This window comes from Gadus morhua, chromosome 18 (genome assembly GCF_902167405.1).
Source record: "Gadus morhua chromosome 18, gadMor3.0, whole genome shotgun sequence".
NCBI classification, from domain to species: domain Eukaryota; kingdom Metazoa; phylum Chordata; class Actinopteri; order Gadiformes; family Gadidae; genus Gadus; species Gadus morhua.
In genome coordinates this window covers 8,631,180-8,655,911 of record NC_044065.1, presented here as the reverse complement: position 1 = coordinate 8,655,911, position 24,732 = coordinate 8,631,180, and the positions used below count along the sequence as shown (strand labels likewise).

Sequence of the window (24,732 nt, the reverse complement as noted above, 5' to 3'; positions counted from 1 at the left end):
TGTACAGTACAAAATCACCCCCCTTTTCACTACAAATGTCAAATCTTGATCAATGTGATTGATTACGAATTTACTTTATTAAAGGAATTCCACACACATGCACGCGCACAGCAGTGGGTCAATGGCGCACGCGCACGCCCATGTACCCGCGCGCCCTTTCCCCGTGCAGCCGGTTCCCCACTAGCCGCGCGCGGAGAGAGTGAACCTTCCAAGAGGTGGAGAGGTTACCGACCGACCAAAGGTTTTCAACGTAAAACCTCAAGAAAACAAAAACCCGTTTTAACGGCACAGGACAACTCTGCTTGGCGCCTAGGTTATATCCGGAGGGGCTTAAAGCACTGCACAGGATCCCTGCGAAAGGCAAGAAGGAAAGGAATCCAGCCCAGAGAGCTCGAAGCTAACGCGCTTAGCCTCCGCCGACACCACTCGTGTTGTTTTAGCGGAGAGTTTGTGACATACCGTCTGCGAATCCACCCGTAGACAGTGGGTGGAAATCCGTTAAAAGCTTGGGTTTAACGTGAGAAGTGGTGTGTTTATTATCGCATGTTTGCTTATCTGTAGTTTGTGCAGGAAAGGCCAGAGGAAACCTTTTACCTTAGCCTGATTAGCCGGTGTTTGTTGAGGATAGACGGGGATTTAAGTTAAAGAAGACGTAAAACGGTGACTTTTTCGTATTTTTATTGAGGAGCTTTAGTTTAAGCCCTTGTGCTTGACAATGTTGAAACAACATCAGCCCGGTCCCGCTGGACGGAAGACGACGTCTAACGGGACCTCGCCTCCCACGAGTATGTCTTCCACACCCAGCGGGCCCAACAGCAACAGAACGCCCGTCGGAAGGTGAGTAGTGCCGGGGAGGGCTGCTCAGGACAGACCGGGGATTTTCACATGACTCCCGGGGCCTACCGGTTAAAGCGATGTGTCCAAGGTGGGCGTGTCACCGACGCAGCGCTTTACAAGCAGACCTATCACATTCGGGTTTACACTTGACGAGCGGTGCAGAGAAGCTAATCAAAGCTCTGGACATAATAATGGACGACGTGTTGACAAATAGGGGGCTTTAAAAAGGCGGGTTGAACTATTTGCTAAATGTGCTGATAAGCCAATCAATTGGCCATGATCGGTGGGAAATGGCTCGAGTACATTGACCAAGCCCCTTGAAAATAGACTTTTTACTGGGGAAGAATCACTACGCCTCCATTTCCAGTTCACTGGAAGTCATTCATTACTCACAAATCACGTGATGAGTTCACCGGCAAGGTCGTTTTGGTTGCCTCATCTGAGGTCAGTCATTATGATAAGTTGGACATTTGCATCTGCGATGTTGTTTGTTACTGTTTGTTTGAGACTGCAGCTAACACATTGACTGGATGTGTGTAGTCAGACCCAAACCATCCATACGATGAATGAATCTATGTGACATTTAAACACATCCATTGCTCGATTTACTAAAATCATGTTTTGGGGTTTTTCAGAATGTCGCTGAGCAATGTTTTTTCGGTGTGGGCATTTTATATATTTAACCGTTTTATTGAGAGTGTGATACATGCAGAAGTTAAGTTTTCAGCTGGCTTTATTGATCCTGGAGGAAATACATTTTCTGTTGCGTTCATTCATACTCCAGTAGTCATAGCGTCAGGGGAACTTAACTGTAACAGCAGTAGTGTTGAATACAATACCAACACTATATTATTGAGCCGTACTCTCCAGACTGTTTTGGGGTATCCCTGGGTACAGGTTAACTGTCTAATGCGTCCTGGGAGGTTAGAGTTAGAACAAGTTTGTCTTCATTGTCACTCCCAAGATCTAAGCCCTTTATCTTTTTCCTCTAACCAGGTTGGCTTTGTGTCAACCAGGTAAGTTCAGAGGTGCTAACCAGGTTACTAAGCTTGCTTTTAACCACTCATTTTCTCATCTTTAGGAGTCGGACTTCAGTGAAGCCATCATTCCAGTCCTCTGCGGTGAGTTATACCCCGGGCGGGTTCAACAGTCACTCAGAATGCCTGCTGGGCATGCTGTTTCCCTGCTTAACACTATACTATGGCAATACTTATACCGATAATGATATCTGTAATGTATGCTAGAATATTGAATAATAAGGAAACAAAGAACAGAGATATTAAGTCTCTGATGTGACTCAAGAGGTCTCATTGAGGCATGTCATTGATTTGCATTAAAGTGGCATTAAACCACAGTCTTTTGTTATGTGTGTGTTGTGTGTATTTTCTGCAAGTGTGTGTATTTTATATAGGTGTTAGGGGGATGTGTGTTTTGTGATTTTTTTTTTGGGGGGAGTAATACAGTGATCTCAGTGTATTTTCTGCAGGTGTTTGAGTGATAATGTGTGTTGTGTTCCAGGTGTTTGAGGGAGTCTATAACAACGCCAGAATGCTGCACTTCCTCACCGCTGTGGTGGTATGTCACTCAACCTACTGTACTTTCTGTCGTGTCATGGACCCCTACCACACCAGTACCAGCAGCCACTCTGGCTGATTAACATCAGATAGTCACTGTCTTGATTCAGTTACGGTTGAGCCGTAGCACTCACACCTGAGGGCAGATTATGAACAGCTTGGAGGGGCAGTGGTTTGGTTTGCAGGGAAGAGCTCCACAGTTAATGTTCTCTGGTGCTAGGCGCTGAAGTATCTCAGGCTGCATCCGAATACTTAGTACATACTATTTCTGTCCAGTGTCTACTACTTGACCATACTACACTTGACTGTGTAGTACGGTCTACAGCTATGCGTAGAACGCCTCCGAACGCTTCCGAGCACCGCCGAAACTCCACCGGATGTTTGGAGATGACGTATCTCCCCCCAGATGGCGGCAAAATGTACCTGTTTTCCGTCTTGTTATCGTTGCTATTAAATAAAAAAAATTTCTTTCTACGCGAATGGCTCTTGAAATGGATATCGCTGCTAGAAGGCGTTGTCGTCGGTCATCTCGTAGAGCGACTTACCGGCAGGTTATGATGTAAATATGTGGACATTTGGTAAGTCATTTTTTTGGAATAATAATACATTTACAGTTATTTGTTACTCCGTGAAAAAACAGACGATTGAAGTTCATTTTTCCTTTTTTATTGAACACAAACACACACACACACAAATAAAAAGCCGCTGTTGGTGGTGTCGGGTCAGCCATCTCTTCGTTTGTTACCAGACTCCGGTTGCATTGTGGGATAGCGTAGTGAGGTCCGTGGTTTACTTTGGCGGTAGTACGCATTCGGAAACGTCTTCCGTACTACAGAATGCGTACTGAGTATTCGGACGCGCTATATTTTTCGCATACTACAAAATGCATACTAAATAGTATGCAAGTATGAGTATTCGGATGCAGCCTCAGTCTCCAGCATTCATGGTTTTAATGGTAACATTTAATTAAAGACGCCAGGCTCAGCTAGTCTCACCTGTTCACTCCTGGTCTCACCGGTTCTCTCCTGGCTCGTAGGGATCCACCTGCGACATACGTGTAAAGAATGGAAACATGTACGAAGGCATCTTCAAAACACTAAGCGCTCGGGTAAGAACCGCTGTTCCGCCCTATCCTATTCACATACACTCAAACACACGCGAGGCCACTCCCGAGGTAATTCTAATCTTCCTTCCTGTGTTTCCCTCAATGCATTGCTACTCCCTGCCGGTGTGTGTGCGTGTGCGTGTTTGTGTATGTCAGTGTGAGCTAGCCGTGGACGCCGTCCACAAGCGCCCAGAGGGCGAGGCGGGGCCTCCCGTTGCCCTGCCTCGCCGAGAGGAGATCACAGACACCATGATCTTCCCCCCCGGGGACCTGGTCACGATGACCTGCCGGGACGTGGACCTCAACTTCGCCACCAGAGGTACGCGTGCGTGCGTGCGTGTATGCGCTCACACACAAGCACGTGCACAGCCACGTGCAAAGAGTCACATGCACGAACACAGAGACAAATACACATGGGATAACAGCAGTGGTTAAAGGGACATTCTGAAGCTCAACTACGCAGTCGTCATCCTAATAATGTGTCATGGAGCAGTGGGGCCCCATGACAGAGATATCAGACACTTCCGATGACTCGAATGACTTGACCTTTGACATTGTTGCAATCCTGTGTGTGTGTGTGTGTATGTAGACACCTTCACAGACACGGGCATCAGCACACCACGTGTGAACGGAGAGCACAAGGAGAAGGTGCTGCAGCGCTGGGATGGAGGAGACAGCAGCAACGGAGAGAGAGAAAACTACGACCTGGAGAAAGACTCGGTCAGTGGCTCTTTACCATAGCTAAAGATCTGCAAAGATAGATAGATGGATGTCACACACAGTGTCTTTACTTCTTTACCATGTATGTATGGTGGAGAGACATCGAAGGAAAGAGAGAGTCTAACCATTATAAACGGGTCGAACCACTTTATTCCCCAGCAGTCCAATTGCTGAGTCAGTGCGTCTCTACCATACATTGATTATAGACAGAATTTATGGGTCCCACCAGTCTAACCAGTATGTTCTCCACCAGTGTAATTACTGGGTCAGTGTCTCTCTACCATACATAGATTATAACCAGTCCTCCATAAGTCTAATGGCTGCATGCATACCCAGCACAGAAGGGTCTAACGGTTAACCCGTGTACTCTCCCACCAGTCCAACGGCTGGGACGCCAACGAGATGTTCCGCTACAACGAGGCGAAGTACGGCATCACGTCCACCTACGACTCGAGCCTCTCCATGTACACGTGAGTCCCCGTTTCCCGTGGCAACGCACTGCCGCGGTACCCCGGGAGGGTTGTTCCCTGCTACACGTTACCATGACGACACCTCCTCGCATTACCATAGCACCGCAGAGGCAGGAGGGCCCGAGTCGTGTGATCTTCCCCGTGTCGGAGGGCGTTTCCTCTTGGCATCTACAGATAGGGCCTTTGAACTTTGAACTCTGAACCGTGACCACGATCATTGGTCAAGGTTATATACCTTATCCACCTAGTGGCCATATTGCGTCTTAGAGTACCATATTAAGCGCTATATAAATTTCATTTATTATTATTCATTTATTATATTGTTGAGGTGGATGGGGAATCCTATTAGATCTTTGGAGACCATGACAACTCAGTCTTCCTCTTAGTTCAGTATTCCATTTCCCCACAGAGGTGACATTCAGAATGTCTCTCCATGGAGTTGGTTTGCCCAAAGTCACCCCATCCCCCCAATACGGCTGCTCTGTGAATAAGGCCCCTTGTTCACAGAGGAGGGGACTGTTTAACATCTCTCTGTACAGGATGTCCTTTCCTAACTGATGTTCTTCAGTTATAGAATCTCACAATGCTACCCTCACATTTAGCTTGAATAATTTGATCCTCTGTGGATGTATTTTGACGTTATATTATTTAAATGTTGGGGTTTATCTGGTAGCTGGTGAGTAATGTTCACCTACAATACTATATCTTCCTGTGCTCAGGGGATCATTAACTTTCTCCATCTCGGGACCCAAAAGACAACTCAAATGATTGTGGTGTGGTCACCTCCGCCTGTGAATTCTGGGTGAAAGGAAGCGTCCTGATGATGATGATGATGCTTCCTCCAGGGTGCCTCTGGAGCGGGGCAGCTCCGAGGGCTTCCGTCAGAGGGAGGCGCGCGCGGCCCGACTGGCCAATGAGATCGAGGCCAGCCCGCAGTACCGCCAGCGGGTCAACATGGAGAACGACGACGGGAAGAGTGAGGAGGACAAGTTCAGCGCCGTGCTGCGAGACGCCGGCGAGAGGGAGAGGGGCAGAGACAGCCCCGGAGCCACCCGGTCAGTCTGGGGGAGGGGTTCACCTCGGGGGTGGGAGTTAATGCTATTTGTAATGCTATTCTTTTTGTAAATGTAAATGTTTTTAATTGAGATGTTGTCTCTCTCCTGGGCTGACTTGACCTATCTGTCGCTCGCTTCGGTTAACCCGACATGTCTTGCTCTCCACGGCTTACCTGGCTAACCTGACCTGTCTGTCTGTCTCTCAGGGAGGGGAAGTACATCCCGTTGCCCCAGCGACAGCGCGAGATCAACCGGGAGCGCGAGCGGGCCGAGAGGGGTCCAGGGGGCGGTCCCGGTGGACCCCCACCCCACAGTCGTCTGGGCGGAGGATACCGCTCAAACCCCCCCGCCTCCTCCCCGAGGCCCCCCCCCTCATCTTCCTCCCCCAGACCACCCTCCACCTCCTCGACCACCCCCCAGCCCCCCCCCTCGGACCGCAGCAGCCCCCTGCCAGCCCGGGGCTACGGGGGTCACCACGCCCCCAGCCCCACCACCGTGTCCCCCGCCCAGCCGGCCACCTCCCCCGCACTCCCCCACTCACAGTCCCTCCCCCACTCGCTGGCCGACGGACCCAGGCCCGTCAACGGGGGTGAGTCCTGAACCCCGATAATATGATGCGATCAGCTCTTGTTAGGACGTCAAAGCACCGACTGATTAAACGTGACGGTGCACTGTGTGGAATTATTGGCATCGAGCGGGAACAGACTTGATGAAATTGCATATAATATTCAGAAGTATGTTTTTATTAGCGTATAATCCCATTAAAATAAGAATTGTGGCTTCGTAACCCTAGAATGAGCCTTTTTATTACTACAGATAGACGGTTCCTTGGCCAGTACAGGCCACCGTAGCTTTTCCTGCATTGCTAGAAAGGGCTGAGTCAGGGGTTTAATCAGCTGGTTGCAATTTCAACCTCCCTGCTAGATGCTACTTAATAAAACACATCACAAAACACACCTTTAAATCATGGAATCCCAGAGCTGAACTTTTCTAAAATCCTCATACTAAGTATGGCTACTTAATTTATGCATGTGTGTATTATTCTCAGTATCATCCAGAACCTCTCCAAAGGCCCAGAGACCTCCACAGTCCAACAGACCAGTCCGCTCCCAGAACACACACTCTCAAACTACAGGTAACACAAACAAACTGCAAGGCGACAAACACAGACGTAAACTACAGGTCAAACAGTCACACACACACACACAAACACAAACTCTTGTTCTATGAACTGAAAGGTTTCTCCTTCCTCTTACAGCTGCTCGATCTCCTAAATCAGGCCCCTCCCACGACCCGCCTTTTTTGGACACATCATCTGTCCAAATGCCCGCCCACAAAACCACAGGCCCCGCCCCTCTGTTTCCAGTAGACGGTAAGCTCCCTCCCATGATCATGGGATCACAGCCACTCCCTGGAATGTTAAAAAACTTGAGGCTGATATGAGCTTTGGCATGCTGTCTTTAACTAAGAACTCATCAAAATATTCTGTGTATCGGTACCTGTCTCTAGAAAATGACAGGCTGTAGAAGGCCGTACTTGCTCAATCAATAACGAGTATTCAACAAAACCTTGTACATAATTTGAAGGAGGGAGGAAACAAAGGGATACTCGTGACACACCATGTCAGAAATGTGTTCCAACTTGTATTCATGCTATAACCGTGACACATGTTTATGTAATTATTATTTCATATGTTTCTCTTCCTGTCTGTTCTCTACCGGTATCTCTACCTCTCTCTATCCTTTCTACCTGTCTGTTTGTAGTGAATGAGATCGTGAATGCGGCGAGTAAAGAGCGCTCCGCTGAGAGTCCTGGCAGCACAGACGACAAAATGACTAAAGGTAGCCTCCAGCTGTACCGATTACACATTCTAGCTAGCCTGATGTTGCCGGTTATTAGCGTTGGCTAGGCATTGGCTCGGTGTTGGCTAGCAGGTTTTAGCTGATTATTAGCTAGGTGTTAGCCTGGTTGCCTTTTGGCGCATTTTCATCGAGCCGTGCGATGCGGCTCGGTTATGGCTCACGTTTCCACCGCCGACAGTACCCTTATGCTAGGGGGGGCTAAAGCCCGATTGCGATAGCCGCTGCGGCTACGCAAGCCTCGTGACATCATAGCAGCCCGACACAGTGTAGTGTGTAACTGCAACGAACCGTACCGCTAGGTGGAAACGCGCCATCTGCGATGGCTAGCTGGTCTTAGCTAGGTGTTAACCAGCTGGTGCTGGCTAGCAGCAGTATTTAGCGAGGGCAGGGGGTTAAAGAACATTTCTTGTGTTGTCCCGCAGCTCCCTCCATGCAGCAGCGCTCTCAGATCGAGGAGCTCCGCAAGTTTGGCAAAGAGTTCAGGGTAAGACGTCATCCACCTACACAGGTGTGTTTGTGTGTATGTGACCCTTATCAAAAATCAGCGTGTTGACCCCTTGAATCGTCAACCTCAATATTATCACCCCGTCTCTTTTGTCTCCCTCTCCTCCAGCTCCAGCCTACTGGGGGTGTGTCTGGTGCCCAGGCCTCGGCCGGCCCTCTGGCCCCCGGGGACGCGGCCCCGCCTCCGTCGGCCCTCAGCAAGTCCCCGGGAAACCCTGGCCCCGAGGCTAAGGCCACGGCCACCACCCCCGGCCCCTCTGAGGAGCCCAAGGACCTGTCCTCCCCGGCCGTCCTGGCAGACAGGCAGTCTCCGGCCACCCCTCAGCCGGCCAGGACCCCTGGCAGCGAGGACGGAGGGGAGAGGCCGGAGGGCGTCGTCGAGTGAGTGACGTTGGCGCTCTTATTGGTCCGTCTAGGGACCAATGAACTTCTATTGGCCTTGTGGTCCTTTGCTCCTATTCAGGATACGCTAAGCTGCTGCTATCGTAGCCACCATGCTAACTGTAGCTGCTAGCCTTGTGACCATGTTGGGTGGAGCTGCTAATTGTGGCTTAGTGACCATGTTCTCTGTAGTTGCTAGATCTAGCAGTAGTGTAGCGATCATGCTAGGGGTAGCCGCTAACTGTTCCTAGGCAACCATGCTAGCCCCTTGACGTTGATGTTAATGTTTTTATTGTTGTGGTTCCAGGCAAGTGAAGAAGTCAACGCTGAACCCAAATGCCAAGGAGTTCAACCCTGTCAAAGCCCTCATGACCATGGTGAGACCGCTGTACTGGTTATCTATAGTAATACCATGATAGTAGTATATCAATATCTCACATCTTTAGCACTGGTATTATAATACTACACATGACCACGGTGAGAATCAGAATATCAAGTATTATATAGTACTACTATGATTATATACATACTGTAGTACCTTTATATCATTACTACATTATTACCACATACTACATTACTCCATGTTGAGCACAAATGTAGTATTATCTATAGTACTTCTGCAACACCACACACCAATACTACTAGTATATTAACACTACACATGTGAGGTATTATAACACGTCTCCATGTTGCACGTCAGTACTGTTGTACTCTCCATAGTACCTAAACTAACAGTGCGCGTTGTCCTCCAGGTGAAGCCCGCCACGGCGCCCACCCCTCCCCGGCCCACCCCCCCCAGCCCAGTGGTGCTGCAGCAGCACCCCGGGGCCCAGGGCCCCCTCTTCAACGGCCCCTACCTCTCCTACGTCTCCCAGATACACTCTGTACAGGTACGCGCACCCTTTAGGACAGCAGGCTAGAAACGCCTTGAGGACCATGAATTAATGAATTAATTCTTGTTCCTGTTTGCAGTTCAGTCACTGTACCATGTTGTTGTGTTAATGTGCATATTACCATGCACTAGGAAGTGGTTTAACATGACTGCACGTCAGAGTTTCAATGGGGCCTTGTCCCGTACAGTCGCTCAGTTGATTTGTAAGGTGGTTTTATGTCTGCCGATGTGTCAGGTTGTTTAAACTTGATGTACAGTAGATCAGGTGACGCGTCAGGTTGTTAAAAGGGGACGTCATACCGTGCAGTAAATCAGGTGACGCGTCAGGTGGTTTTAACGTGTTGTGTTTTGTTCAGCCCCCCCAGATGTTCCAGTACACAATGTCTACAGTAAACCAGGGAAAATACCCCCGAGGCAAAGGTACGTCTACTCAAATAAATAGGGTTGTCACGGGCCAAACCCAGGTCGGGACCCCGCCCCCGGTGCGTGGTGGGTACACATAGTGATCCAGCGGCCTCCCTCCTCTGTCCCCAGGCTCGCTGGGTCCTGGTCAAAGGGCCGACCACGGAGGCAACGGCCCCCCCATGCTCCAGGCTGCCGCCTCGGCCGCCGGGGCCCCGCTGGTGGCGTCCCCCTACCCCCAGCAGTACCTCCAGTACAACCCCCAGCAGTACGGGCAGCAGCAGGTCCTACAGGCCATGGCCCCCTACCCCGGACAGGTGAGACCCCCCTCCCCCCCCCCCCAAACCTCTCTCTGACCTGCATACAGAGTTTGTCAAACCACGGGGAGGCGAAATGGGTCATGATCCGGTTGGAGGTGGGTCGCGGCGCCACAAATCCACCAGTGCGTGGTTGGGTCCCACGGACACCCTTACCTAGTCTTGGGTCAGAGGCCCGTTCCACCTGCAGGTGGACCCAGTAGGCTCCAGACGTCTCCAAAGACTTTGAGCGCAATCATGTAAAATATAAGCAATGTAGGGGCAGCTTGAGAAGACATTGGAGGGCTCTCTTGTTGAGGTGCTTAAACACGGTATTGCTCTTTGTAACCCCCCCACCACCTCTCTCGCTCCCTCTGTAGCCGATGTACTCGATGCTGCAGGGAGGGGCCAGGATGATCACCCAGGGCGGGGCCCCTCACCCCCAGGCTATGGGGCCCCCTGGAGGAGCCCAGTTCCAGACCCAGGGGGAGAACCCCCAGGTCCAGCAGCAGGGCCTCTACGGTATGTACCCCCCACTCACGCACACGCACATAGACACGCGTTTACACCCACCACCTGGCACATCCGCCTCCTTTCACATCCAACCTCCTCCCCTTTTGTCCCCCACAACAAGTGATCGATTGACTCTCTCTGTGCAGCCCCCCAGGGCTTCGCCCACCACGCTGGACAGGTCCATCAGCCCCAGCCCTCCAGCACGCCCACTGGAAACCAGCCCCAGCCCCAACACGCTGCCCCCAGCCCGGGACAGGTGAGACCAACTGCGGTAAAGGACATTAACTGTGATAAAGGACATTGACTGTGATAAAGGACATTAACTGTGATAAAGGACATTGACTGTGATAAAGGACATTGACCGTGATAAAGGACATTGACCGTGATAAAGGACATTGACCGTGATAAAGGACATTGACTGTGATAAAGGACATTGACTGTGATAAAGGACATTGACTGTGATAAAGGACATTAACTGTGATAAAGGACATTGACTGTGATAAAGGACATTGACTGTGATAAAGGACATTGACTGTGATAAAGGACATTGACTGTGATAAAGGACATTGACTGTGATAAAGGACATTGACTGTGATAAAGGACATTGACTGTGATAAAGGACATTGACTGTGATAAAGGACATTGACTGTGATAAAGGACATTGACTGTGATAAAGGACATTGACCGTGATAAAGGACATTGAATGTGATAAAGGACAGCCTGTAGTAGGGATAAATAACGGACTGTGGCTGTTATATAGAACAGACTGTAGCTGTGATAAAGGGGGAGTGTAGCTGTGATACTTGACATACTCTTACTTTTATAAAGAACAGACTGTAGTTGTGGTAAAGAATAAACCGTATCTCTGATAAAGATTCGACTAGTCCTGATAAACTACATACTCTAGTCTCGCTGGAGGACAGACGGAAAAAGTGCAGTAACAATCCAGTGACCCCGGTATCTCTCCTCTCTCCTCAGAACCCCCAGGGCGGCCCCCAGCCTCAGTCAATGTACCACTCGGGGCCCATGACAGCCCCCACCCCCCCCAACATGCCCCCGGGCCACACGTCCCCCCAGGCCTCCTACTCCATGCAGGGCTACAGCATCCACGGCCACCAGGGGATGCCTCACTCCTACAATCTGGGGCAGATCACACAGGTAGGAGCCCAGCCCGCCACACATCAGATTAGTAGTGCTGTGCTTGGGGGGACTGCGTACATATCGCAGACATGGAGGAAAATAGTGCATGTCAATCATCTTTCCTGTCATGAGCTATTTCACTTTATCTATTATTGTATTATTTTAGGGGTGTGCCCGCCTTCAGATATTTTTGTGTCATAGCAACCATCTCTGTAGAATAAAATAATCGGTAGAAATAATCATAATCTTGGGTTTACATTGAAAAATAAAGGACCGATTTGTAACTGAGTTGAGTGAGAATTATTTAGAAATGTATTGATTTAAAGTAAAGAGGTTTCAACATAACAGTCCACGACACTCTTATATTACATTGAATACAATTGGACTGGCCATTGTAGCATTGCACCTCTTCTTTTAACAATATATATTTTTTACATTTCTGCTATATGAAATATTGCAACATTTTTAAATATAATATCCTAGTGAGATTGTGCATGCACATTTCTCCTCGTCCTTCACTCCAGCTTAAGGTGGTGTGCCTTGTGGTTCTGGTTGGGCTCATGGGTCTAATTCACCTGGTGGCCATCTTGGTTCTAAATGCTAGCTGCGGGGGGGCTTGAATGCACAAGCTAGCGATAAGAACCAAGATGACCAATAGGTGACGTTGCTTCACCGCTAGTGGTTACATGTTTCCTCATGCTTGGATGCGTGTCCTCCACACAGGCCCACGTCCAAGGAGCCATGGGAGGCCCCCACCCCTCTGGGGGCCACGGCCACCAGATGGTGATGTTGCCCTCTCCCCAGCAGGGGCCCGGCTCTGTGCCCCAGCACCCCCAACAAGGAGCACCTCAACACTACTACCTGGGACACCCTCAAGGTACATTACACAGACTGGCCACGTGACCGCAGACTGGCCACGTGACCGCAGACTGGCCACGTGACCGCAGACTGGCCACGTGACCGCAGACTGGCCACGTGACCGCAGACTGGCCACGTGACCGCAGACTGGCCACGTGATTACTATAACATTTACGTATTTTTAGTTTTGACAGACTGTTGGACAGTGAATACAGAGACGGGTCATTGAGGAGCAGGTAGGGGTAGGACAGTGAATACAGAGACGGGTCATTGAGGAGCAGGTAGGGGTAGGACAGTGAATACAGAGACGGGTCATTGAGGAGCAGGTAGGGGTAGGACAGTGAATACAGAGACGGGTCATTGAGGAGCAGGTAGGGGTAGGACAGTGAATACAGAGACGGGTCATTGAGGAGCAGGTAGGGGTAGGACAGTGAATACAGAGACGGGTCATTGAGGAGCAGGTAGGGGTTGGACAGTGAATACAGAGACGGGTCATTGAGGAGCAGGTAGGGGTAGGACAGTGAATACAGAGACGGGTCATTGAGGAGCAGGTAGCGGTAGGACAGTGAATACAGAGACGGGTCATTGAGGAGCAGGTAGGGGTAGGACAGTGAATACAGAGACGGGTCATTGAGGAGCAGGTAGGGGTTGGACAGTGAATACAGAGACGGGTCATTGAGGAGCAGGTAGGGGTAGGACAGTGAATACAGAGACGGGTCATTGAGGAGCAGGTAGGGGTTGGACAGTGAATACAGAGACGGGTCATTGAGGAGCAGGTAGGGGTTGGACAGTGAATACAGAGACGGGTCATTGAGGAGCAGGTAGGGGTTAGTGGATCTTGCTTTGCAATGCCTACAGGTATACTGGACCATGGCAGGATCTTTCTGGCCCCCTGGCTGCCATATTATACTGTCCTGTGATGACTGATCAGTTGTGTGATGACATGTCGATGATGAATTGTTCCTCCTCCTCCTCCTCCTCCCACAGCGATGCAGGTACAGACACACCCCTCCCCCTTCCACCCCCCTGGAAACTGAAACCCACCCTCCCCCGGAGGAGGAGAGGAGCAAAGACCCCCTGCCTATCCCCTCTCTACGTCACGGCGGGACCACGAGCATCATGATCACCACGACGATGATGATGATGAAGAAGACCGAGGGGCAGGGCGCCCCTTTCTCTCTCTCTGCTCCGGTTCCTCCCCCCTCCTCCACCTTAGAGCTTAGCTCCGCCCCGCGGAGTGAGACCCAGACACAGACCCAACGCCCCCCCCACCCTGCGGAGCAAAGACTCAGGACGCTCGGCTGTGTGATTCCAGCACACCCCCAGGTCTGTTTTTACAACCCTACCCAGAAGGCCGAGCGTGTCGGCCGACTGCCGTAAGGGACGGAGTTGGAGAAATTTTTTTCTAGAAAACAACTTATTTTTAACTGTTAGTTGGAAATGGACTGCGGCTATTCTCCCTCCTGTAGAGAATCATGATAAATAATAAAAAGAAAAACACAAAAAAATATTAAAACAACAATGACCAAAAAATAAAAGTTTTCAACTCTACACACAACTGTTTTTATTTATCAAACGCATGTTTCTTTGAAATGGGCTTCAGAACAACAGCAAGCTGAGACATGTGAGTTGTCAACCTATCAAACTATCATAGGTTGGTTGTACGGCTGCTTGACATAGAATAGTTCGCTGTGTGCCCACTAGGTGGAGCCCTTTATTTAATAGTAATGTGCTGGGATGCTGGCCTGCATCGTTGCCTCTGAAGGTTGTAGTTTTTCCGCTGAAGGATTGATGACCTTGCGGATAGAGACCGGTCGATTAATAAGACACTAATGATAAGAGACTGATTCATTCAGTAGTTTAGGTATTGGCTAGGTGTAGGTAGATAAGGTATTGGGGTTGAGATGTTATGGTACGTTTGCTGGTTAAATATGAGGTAGGGGACGATTAAAGCCGATTTTTTTTTTTTGTGTTCACGATCATGAGGGTGGATAAAAGCCTCTGAATACTTCAAACTAAATCGGAATTAGCTTGTCCGCATGGTCTGTCAAACCTGGCACTACATGAATGGTGTGACGCAGATTCAGCCAGAAGCCATCAATCACTTGGTATTGTTGTCCAATTGCAGGCAGCTGTTTATCCGGGAGCGTGTAGGAGAAGTTTGGCTATTGCGAGTGAGTACCCTGCACACATGGTGTTGATGGAAGCCCAATGCGGCACTGAACTTCGGTTGCAGATCCGCTATTTTGTCATTTATTTTATACGTATACCGGCCGGGGCCTTCAGTTTGACAGGGCGTAAAGGGTCCGGGTAAAGATAAGAATAGGGTAAGCATGGGTTTGGTGTTAGGGTTATGTTATTGGATTAAGGTGAGCGTGACGGGTTTATGTTCTCTGTTGGTGAGGTACTTGGGTCAGAGTCAGTTTGGGTTAGGTAATCGGGTTAAGGTGAGTGGGTTAGTTAATTGGGTCGGGGTGAGTGTGACCTGGGGTCAGGGGTCACGTGAGTGTGACCGGGTCCTGGGGTCAGGGGTCACGCTGAGTGTGCCAGGGCGTAGAGTGCCTGAGCACTGCGCTCCAGGCGGTCCCGGTACTCTAGGTTCTGGTAGTTCCCCGGATGGACCGCCTGCGTGCCGTAGAGCAAACCCCAGCAGCACGCCGCGATCACGGCCGTGCTGTCACTGTCTCCTGGGGGGTAGAGGGTGCAGATGGAGAGATTGAGATGAATCACAGATTCCTATCTCTGTGTGCCACAGGAAGTAGCCCCCCCCAGCCACCACCTTCAGACCTGGAGGACATTGAAGTCTGTCGCCATGACAGCAGACCTCCCCTAGGTCACTCGAGTGTCAGAGAGTATGTGTGTGATGTGATTAATTGTTAATGGTCAGAGTCGGTCCGCACAGTGGGGAGATAGGGCTATAAAGAGCCATCAAGGAGCGTTTATATTAACATTAGAATTCTTAATGTCCCCCGAAGAGCCATGGAGGGACCCCCAGAACCCAGGGGAGAGGGAGGGTCCACACAGAGGTAGGCTGGTGCTAGGTGGATCCATACATCATACCCCATCAATTCAATGCAGTTGTGTGCATAACATACAAAGTACAAAATGTTAAATACGATACATTGCCTAAAATGGGTCCTGCGAATGCTGTTATTGAGCTATGGTTCAGACTAGTGCTGAAATATGAATGCAATATTTTCGCTTATAATGAGGTATCATTATTCATGACTTCTAATGCTGTTCCTGCCTGAGATCTACTGGGATCAGAGCTGTTTCATTTAACCGTAGCTCACTCCATGGTACCACTACCTGTCTGTTCTGTAACCATAGAAACCACTGGGAGCACCTTTTTAAATGGGTTGATTACAATAAACAATTGGTTAGGGTGCATGAGTCCCAGCTGAAAGGTTATGGGTTCAAACCCCAATGGCCACCTCCAACCTGGACGTATCCCGGAGCAAGATGCCCCCTAACCCATACCTTCTCCTGAATGCCAAACAGCTGATCACTGTAGGTCCCTTTGGATAAAAGTGTCTGCTAAATGACCGAATAGTATATTAAGGAACAAGCAGTAATAGAAATAGACAGTTTTTGTTCTTGTTTTTTGCTAGATTTAGATGTAGGCATGACAATAAGTAATAAAACTAGGAATAAACATAGTTACAGCAAATACAATTAATGGTAAAACTACACATGCATAAAAATCGTTTTTTTCCCTTGAACTCTGACCTCCGTGGAAGCCAGCCCTGCTCATCAGCTCCTCCCAGTCAGGCCCCGCCCCCAGCAGGGCATCGAGGGCTATCATTGGAGCATCGTGGCCGCTGCGCCCAGCCCATCCAGACAAGCTGAAGCTCTTATAGGCCAGGTCCCTCTCTGCCGGCCCATAGGAGGCGGGCCAGGTGACGGGCCCCGCCCCAGTGAGACCCCTCTGGCCCAGGTACCTGAGAACAGGAGATGTTTCACGAACTGCTTCTCATATTGTCATGACAAGAAAGTGAGTGCTAGTGGTTTATGAGGAGTGAACCAACTTTGTTACGCTAATATATCATGCTATATTAAGCTAACATATCAAGCTATTTTTGCTTTTCTTTCTCCGAAGGTCTGTTTACTGCTTACCTTCCAAGATGAACTAATACTTTTTTCATTTAATCTTTCTGTATTTCCGTGTAATTGTACTGAAAGTTGCTCTAAATATGAATATTATTTAAATATGGAGTCATTAGCCGTGCTGACTCATGAAAGATCGGGTACCACTTGACCTTAGTCGGTATAATTGTAGTCGGTAAAATGTGAAAATCAACTCTGTAATTAGTAAAAAAAAAATAGATTGCACAGCGTGAATCACTATAATAAGGTCACCGTATTGATCTACTTTCATCTCTGGCATTTGAGAACAAATCATTTCTATTAGCTGGTGGCCTTCTGAAGTTCACTGTGAGTCCAGGACTCAAGTGCATCGTGACATCTCAACCTGTCAACCAAACCTGCTGGGCTAGTCATGTCAGCTAACAGTGCTAGGTTAGTCTTGTTATGCTGTCCGCTAACCATACTAGGTTAAGGTTCAAATAATCACACATATTAGCATGTGAGCTAACCCTGTCAAGCTCGTCATGTTAGCCTGTCATCTAACCTAGCTAGCCTAATCATCTAAGCCTCTCAGCTTACCCTGCTAGTCTAGTCATGCTCACTTATCAGCTAGTCTCCTACCATGTCCACTTGTCGCTGAAGTAGCTCCAGTCCCTCTCGCTCTCCTCCACAGCGTAGCCACGCCCCTGAACGAAGCTCCAGGCGATTGGACAGGCCTCGTTGAGTAGGCCAAACCCCCAGGTTGTGATTGGCCGCCGCTGGACGGCATAGGCCGCGAAGAGGGCCGACGCCACGGCGCCGAGGAACCCGGTCGGGTGGGGGTGGGTCATCCTGCCCGTCTCCACGGCAATCGCCACGAGAGACAGCAGCTGGTCCGGCTTGGGGTACCTATCACGCATCACAGGAAGTACATATAAGGTCATATGTACTGCCAGGATCACGGGAAGTCCAAATAAGGGGATATGTGCTGGCAGCTTAAAGGATGAAGTTATCATACTGATACACCAGATGCAACTTAATAATAAGGTCTTAAACCTCAAATGAGATCTCAAATAGATTCTCTGATTGAGCACCATTGAAGCACAGAGCCCTCCCCTGATGGTGAGCACTCTACCCCTCCCTCCCCCTTCCTCTGGCACCTCCCCCCTTCCTCCTCCCAATAGTTTAACCCTAGGTCAGAAATAATAATAATATACAAACACTAATAATCACTCTCCACCAATTAAAATGAACCCCTGCCCTCACAACGACCCGGGGGTTGTGTGATTAACCCAGTGTGTGTATATGGGGGGGGGGGGGGGGGGGGCAGTGCCTCGCCCGGGTAACCACGGCAACCACCCCTCACCTGAGTCCGATGCACATGGAGCGCATGGCGGCTCCACAGCCGGTTCCGTCCGGATTGTAGGGGACGCGGTACCCCCCCTCCTCCCCCGGGCGCAGCTGGGACACACCTGGAGGAAGAGGAGGAGGAGGAGGAGGAGGAGGAGGAGGAGGATGATGATGAATGGAGATGGAGGAAGAGGAGGAGGATGATGAATGGAGGAGGAGGAAGAGGAGGAGGGGGGGATGAGGAGGAGGAGGAGGAGAAGGAGGAGGAGGAGGATGAGGAATGGAGGAGAGGGGGAAGGATTAGAAGAAGAGGAAGGAGGATAAGAGGGGAGATGTACCTCCTGCTGCTTCAGATCATACTTTATATCTGCTGAATCTTTCTCTCGGTTCAATAGAGCTTCATTGACAGTGAAATGAAAAGTGGACGGTACGTCAGCTATGCAGATTAATGATCAAAGAAACAAAGTCCAAAATAATAAATAAAAAAATGTGTATAATTGTAAATAATTAGGCAGGGTATATACATGTATGTGTTTGTGTGTTCATCCAGCTCTCTCTCTCTCTCTCTCTCTCTCTCTCTCTCTCTCTCTCTCTCTCTCTCTCTCTCTCTCTCTCTCTCTCTCTCTCTCTCTCTGTCTCTCTCTCTCACCCAGCATGCTGGAGGGTCCTGGTTTCCTGCCCTCCATGTCCGTCATGGCAACAACGTATCGAGACGCCACCTCCTGCAGTAGCTCCTCCCCACACTTCCCTGAGGAAAAAACACTTCCTCACTCACCTGGCCAGGTGAACACACACACAATGTAGCTGTGATAAAAGACAGACTAACTTGGATGGACAGACTAGCTGTGATAAAGTACTGACTGTAGCTGTGATAAAGGACAGACTGTAGCTGTGATAAAGGACAGACTGTAGCTGTGATAACATGGAGTTGATCTCACCTGTGGCCAGACCCTCTGCTGTGGCCAGGTGTAAGACTGTATCATCACTCACTGGCCAATCAGGGAGCTGGACCTGGATGTTATTCAAGCCCCCAAGCTCCTTCAGCTCCTGGTTACAGAGACGGACCTGTGTGTATTCCCATGATGCTCTGCCTCCCTGGCAACCACCAACCACCCCTCTGAGCTTAATTTATGAAGGATTGTCTCAACGGATAATCTCTATCTTTTATTCAACAGATGTTTTTAACACTTTGGAACATTATACATTATTCATACCTTGTTATCTGTCTATTTCTTTTTTACTTTGGCCTCAGTATATCTTGTAAATTATACTGCCAGTTCCGTATTATGATTCATCGCTGGACTGACGGGGGAAAAGGGTATGTCCCTGGTTGTTTTCGGAAGACGTTGTTTGTTCAGTGCACCGCCTCCTACTATCAAAGCGATGCCCGGGTTTAAGTCAAGGAGTCATGGTAAGGTTAGGGTTACACGTGGATAACTAGGGTAAATGTTAGTGGTTAGGGTCAGGGTTTGAGGCATCGGTAGGCTCACGCTAGTGGTCAAAAAATTAGGGGTTACCTGGTGGATGTCTGGCCCGGACTCATTATACTCCCACTGCTGGTTCCTGAAGCCCAATGCATCCCCGGCTCCGCTCAGAACCATAGCGGCCGTGTAGTGCTCCTCTGTGGCCGGGCCCCTGCATCAGACGTGCAGGGATAGCTCGGTTAAAGTTAGACCTGCAAAGTTAGTCCTGCATTGGACTTCGCAAAACACCTCAACATTATAATTGTCTAAACTAAATGTATAGCTACATTAGTTGAGATACGTTTATCTTTAAACACGAGTTGCCCATAGCTGGACGCATGTTCAAAGCGTCACGTAGTATTTTAAGACCGAAATGTCATATCATCTCACCCGGTCATCGTGCCGCGTTTCAACCCGGAGTTGCGACCCCCACCGTCGGCTGTTGGGTCCAGTTCCACCGCGTCTATACTAACCTCCCAGATTACAGATTACAGTTTGTTCATCAACTGCAGATGCTAAAATGGTTCAGAACAAAATGCACGCATGTGTTCACATAGAAGACAGTTTGTTTTGCTATGTGGTCTACACCAGGCACAGTACCGGTAGTTTCTAAATATAGTGACCTGACCTGCTCTTTTGCCAACGTGGTCACTACAGCTGTTGAATATTTAAATGGGCCTGCTGTTGGGGTTCAACCAACACTTTGCATTCATCGAAGGTTATTATTGTATAATTGACAATCTGGAATTGTTATTCTCAAAATCTGAAATAAATAGTGTATGATGCTGAAATTTGACTCAAATCGGTTTGCCACCCCAAATGGCACCCCATTAAACTGCAGCCCTAAAAGATAATGAATTCTTCATCATGGGTAATTTCTTTCTATGATTATATTTATTATTAATATTATCATTAAGAACACAATATGTGGCATTGAATCCGACCACAACATACTCTATATTTCCCATCTCATCCACTATAGAATAAATGGATCCAGTCCAACAATATCAGGCAGATATGTGTCCTAGTCCATTCATTTACTTGAACAGATTAGCTGTTGCATTCCCGCCTTTCCACGCAACCCATAGGTCTTCCGCCTTCTACTGCTGCTGAATGAATGGGAGTGCATATTTATTAATTTATAACTATTAATTCCACATTTAATGCACGCTAGTGCGAGCCAATTGCGTCAATACACTTTTTTTTTTTTCCAGATATGCAAAACCAGGATTGGCGAGAGACCTTGAGCTACAGATAGACAGATATGCAGAGAGAGAGAGAGAGAGAGAGAGAGGGAGAGGGAGGGAGAGAGAGAGAGAAAGAGAGAGAGAGAGAGAGAGAGAGAGAGAGAGAGAGAGAGAGAGAGAGAGAGAGAGAGAGGGGTGGTGGTGTGTGTCAAAGTTTTAACGGAGCGACTCTGATTGGTTCGTCTGGTTTAGCAACAGAATTCTTCGTCATTTTAACATCTGCTGTGGTGGATGAATAGCTATCAGCCACACACACACACACACACACACACACACACACACACACACACACACACACACACACACACACACACACACACACACACACACACACACACACACACACACACATTGTGGGGGTCTTCTACCTGTTGTCCTATGTGATGAGTGCATTGCTCTTTAAACAGCAACACATCTATGCCCACCATTCACCTGTGCACCCCCTATCCCCCATCCCCCCTCCCATGGTCGCTACCCCGGGATGTTCCACTGTTGCCTAGCAACCAACCCCGCATGGTATTCCGATGGTGCTGCGGCTGGGGATCATATTATACGCAGAATCATGTGTTCATCACAAACATAATGTGTTCAACAAAACCACAATATTGTGGTAACAATGAGTCATGAGCTCATCGCAAACATCAAATTATATTATTTTTGAGTCATGTGTTCATCAAAACCACAATATTGTATTATTGAATGAGTCATGTGTTCACCATAACCACAATATTGTGTAAACTATGAACTATGCGTGCATCGCATCCATAATGTACATATGATGAATCATGTGTGCATCCCAACCCTAATGTAATATTAATGAGTCACGTGCTCATAAGCACAATATTTCGGTAATGATGTTGGTCAGTAGCGCTGAGGGGATTACAATGGCTGTGTGTGTGTGTCTATGTGATTGGATGGGTGTGTATGTGATTGTGTGTGTGTTTGTGATTGTGTGTGTGTGTCTGTGTGTGTGTGTGTGTGTGTGTGTGTGTGTGTGTGTGTGTGTGTGTGTGTGTGACGTGTGTGTGTGATTGTGTGTGTGTATGTGATTGTGTGTGTCGTTTTCTTTGTCACGTTTAAGCAACACAAGGATTTACTTCTCACAGAGCCGACGGAGGGTGAATGCAAGCTATAGATTTGAGGCTTATGGGGTCAGTAGGTCGAGGATGTGTGTTTCAGACGTGTTTTGTAACTTTGAGCACCGCTCATGAATAATGACGACCTTGGGGTGAAGTAATTTAGATTAAACTGATGAGGAGGCGGAGGATGAAGGAGATAGACACCCCTCCTCTCTCCTCTTTAGCTATATCTCTCTTTGTCTGTCTGGCTGTCTCTCTCCTCCTCAATGTCTTTATTTGTCACCCAATCTCTCTCTCTCTCTTTTGCCCCATCTCTCTGCACTCTCTCTCCCCTCATCTCTTGCTCTTGACCTATCTCTCTCTTGCCCCATCTCTCTCTCTCTCCCCCTCCAGCTTTCTCTCTCTCTCTCGCCCCATCATGCGCTCACTCTCTCCCCATCTCTCTATCTTTTTCTCGCTCTCTCACATACCTCCACTGTCTCTTGTACTTTAAAAGTCTTCTTTAACCCTGCTGTTCTTTAAATTTAATTCTTTAAATCTTGTCATAATGTGATTATGATGGATTATACTTTTATTAGATCATAATCCTAATCACTAAAGAATATAATTGAGTGATTAAAATTTAGCTATCTAATTTATTCTAATATAGTTACCAGCAATTATAATAAGATTACCATCTATTGCAATCGGATGATCACAGATTATAATCAGATGATCACAGATTATAATCAGATTATCGCAGATTATATTCAGAGTTCTACATGTGTTCTGGCCTGCTCGTTATCTTAAATGATCTGCGTTCTTCTTTAGCCACAGTGACATCGTAGTGGCACAACACTGGGACGGCCTCATGGCGAGCACATCTCACGTTCTGACAGCTCAGCTGGCAGCGCTCCGGCCCGGTCGACGGCACTCACTGTCCAATGGCTCCCCTCCTTACAGCCCACCTCACTTCAGCAGCCAATCACGTCTCTCCTCTCTACCCTCCACTGATGATGTGATGCAGTTTGGATTGCTGGGGGCGGCAAAGCAACGCAACCGTCCTCTGTCACCGCCCTGATTGGCAACGGGCCTGTCAATCACACAGAGGAAGAGGGACAGGGACAGACCCTGGGAGATGCCCAGTGCAACCACCGTCTACTACTGGTTGTACTGGGGGCTAGCCAGTACAATCACAGTCTTCAACTGGTTGTACTGGGAGCTGTTCAGTATAACCACACTCTACTACTGGTTGTACTGGGAGCTGTCCAGTACAACCACAGTCTTCTACTGGTTGTACTGGGAGCTGTCCAGTACAACCACAGTCTTCTACTGGTTGTACTGGGAGCTGTCCAGTACAACCACACTCTACTACTGGTTGTACTGGGAGCTGTCCAGTACAACCACACTCTACTACTGGTAGTACTGGGAGCTGTTCAGTACAACCACAGTCTACTACTGGTTGTACTGGGAGCTTTCCAGTACAACCACACTCTACTACTGGTTGTACTGGGAGCTGTCCAGTACAACCACACTCTACTACTGGTAGTACTGGGAGCTGTTCAGTACAACCACAGTCTACTACTGGTTACACTGAGAGCTAACAAGTACAACCACAGTCTAGTGCTGGTGGACACTGGGATAGGTATGGGATGTTGATAGGTTGATCTGAGTGTTGATGATCTGAATGGTTGCGCTGGAGGGGAATCGGCTGCCTGCCTCACGCGTGGGGACAGCTCTCCGGGGGAGAGAGAGACCCTCACTTCCATTGACTTCTAATCTGAGAGGGAGAGAGAGGCTATATCTGGCTCGGAGGTCATGGCTGAGCACGTTAAGATGCACGCCTCATGCCTCACACATGGCTGAGTATGTTAGGTAAGGCGCGCTCTTATGGACTCACCCAGGCCACGCTCGGCAGGGCAGAGTGCGCGCGTGTTGATTTAATTTTGTTTAAGTATGTGTGTGTGTGTGTGGGTTGTCAGAGTGTGTATGTATTGTGTGTGTATTTGTGCTATGAGTGGGCTTGTTTGGTTTTATTATGCGTACGTGTTTATTGACCGTAGCCGTGTTGTGAGCGTGCGTGCGTCTACTTTGGTCAGGCACTGCATCGCCACATTCCCCTACACCTCTCGCGGTTGGTTTCCATAGCGACGGCAACGCCGACCGCTACTTGTGCGTGGTTTGTTTTCTTGATAAGCACAGATGACCTTGAAGAGCAGCTGTCAGCGGCGCCGAAGGTCGCGTTGAGGGGCGCTGTGACTCGACTCCTGATGAGAAACCTCCTGCGACTCTTGTCTGCTCCTCTGTCTGCTCCTCCCCTGACTTGACTGCTCCTCCAGCTGTCACCCCCCTTAGCCCCCATGACCACCATCTCACACCAGAGCCCCACATCTGTTCCAGCGTCTGTTCCTACGGCAACCTGGACCTACTGACCCCAGTGTAACCCCTCGGGTGTTGTAAAGTGAATGTGTAAAACAAAACTCATCGTACCTGGTACCACGTACTACTCTCTTCCTTTGGTCTCCTCCCCTCGTCTTCTCTTTCCCCTAATCGCCTCCTCTTTCTCTTCCCTCTCCTTCGGTTCTGCTTGCAGTAGTTCCTCATCCCGTTTATGGTCTGATAGTCCGTAGGTTCCTGCCACGTTCTCCTGCTGCAACAGGTGGGTTTACCTGGTAGCCTGGTGGGTGTGGTCGCCTAGTGGGTGGGGTTACCATGTGGGTGTGGTCACATCGTGGGTGACCACTCCCTCCCTCCCCCTTCTCTATCTCTCTTGCACCCCTCCTCTTCCTCCCCCTCTCTCTCACCCCAAATCCCTCTCTCCTTTTCTACCCCTCTTCTTCTCTCCCCATTTCCCTCTCTCCCTCTCTTCCCCTTACTAGTTTCCCACTTTCCCCCTCTCTCACTCTCCCACTCTACCACCCCTCCTCCCTCTCTCTCTCT

At 49.0% G+C, this 24,732-nt stretch overlaps 2 protein-coding genes across 5 annotated transcripts; one reads left to right on the top strand and one right to left on the bottom strand.

Moving 5' to 3' along the window:
- Nucleotides 1–147: 147 nt before the first annotated feature.
- On the top strand, nucleotides 148–13,905 carry LOC115530696 (ataxin-2-like protein). Of its 4 annotated transcripts, none has more exons than XM_030339394.1 (23): nucleotides 148–837; nucleotides 1,919–1,958; nucleotides 2,356–2,412; nucleotides 3,448–3,519; nucleotides 3,673–3,835; nucleotides 4,106–4,236; nucleotides 4,615–4,706; nucleotides 5,552–5,761; nucleotides 5,968–6,350; nucleotides 6,810–6,896; nucleotides 7,020–7,133; nucleotides 7,525–7,602; nucleotides 8,046–8,107; nucleotides 8,237–8,508; nucleotides 8,816–8,885; nucleotides 9,261–9,398; nucleotides 9,757–9,820; nucleotides 9,935–10,119; nucleotides 10,479–10,620; nucleotides 10,758–10,882; nucleotides 11,590–11,769; nucleotides 12,475–12,628; nucleotides 13,597–13,905. In XM_030339394.1, exons 1-23 carry the CDS (start codon nucleotides 716–718, stop codon nucleotides 13,644–13,646), a joined length of 2,991 nt encoding a protein of 996 aa, XP_030195254.1. In that variant the 5' UTR covers nucleotides 148–715; the 3' UTR covers nucleotides 13,647–13,905. The 4 variants fall into 4 exon arrangements, with proteins under 4 accessions (XP_030195254.1, XP_030195255.1, XP_030195253.1 ...); XM_030339395.1 differs by having other exon boundaries at nucleotides 149–837; nucleotides 10,758–10,867; XM_030339393.1 differs by having other exon boundaries at nucleotides 149–837; nucleotides 8,046–8,131; nucleotides 10,758–10,867.
- Nucleotides 13,906–14,000: 95 nt separating this feature from the next.
- On the bottom strand, nucleotides 14,001–20,125 carry adprh (ADP-ribosylarginine hydrolase). The gene is made up of 8 exons (XM_030339399.1): nucleotides 19,878–20,125; nucleotides 19,542–19,659; nucleotides 18,963–19,071; nucleotides 18,674–18,772; nucleotides 18,041–18,146; nucleotides 17,317–17,583; nucleotides 16,339–16,550; nucleotides 14,001–15,296 (listed from the first exon to the last, which is right to left on the bottom strand). Exons 1-8 carry the CDS (start codon nucleotides 19,883–19,885, stop codon nucleotides 15,142–15,144), a joined length of 1,074 nt encoding a protein of 357 aa, XP_030195259.1. The 5' UTR covers nucleotides 19,886–20,125; the 3' UTR covers nucleotides 14,001–15,141.
- Nucleotides 20,126–24,732: the final 4,607 nt, after the last annotated feature.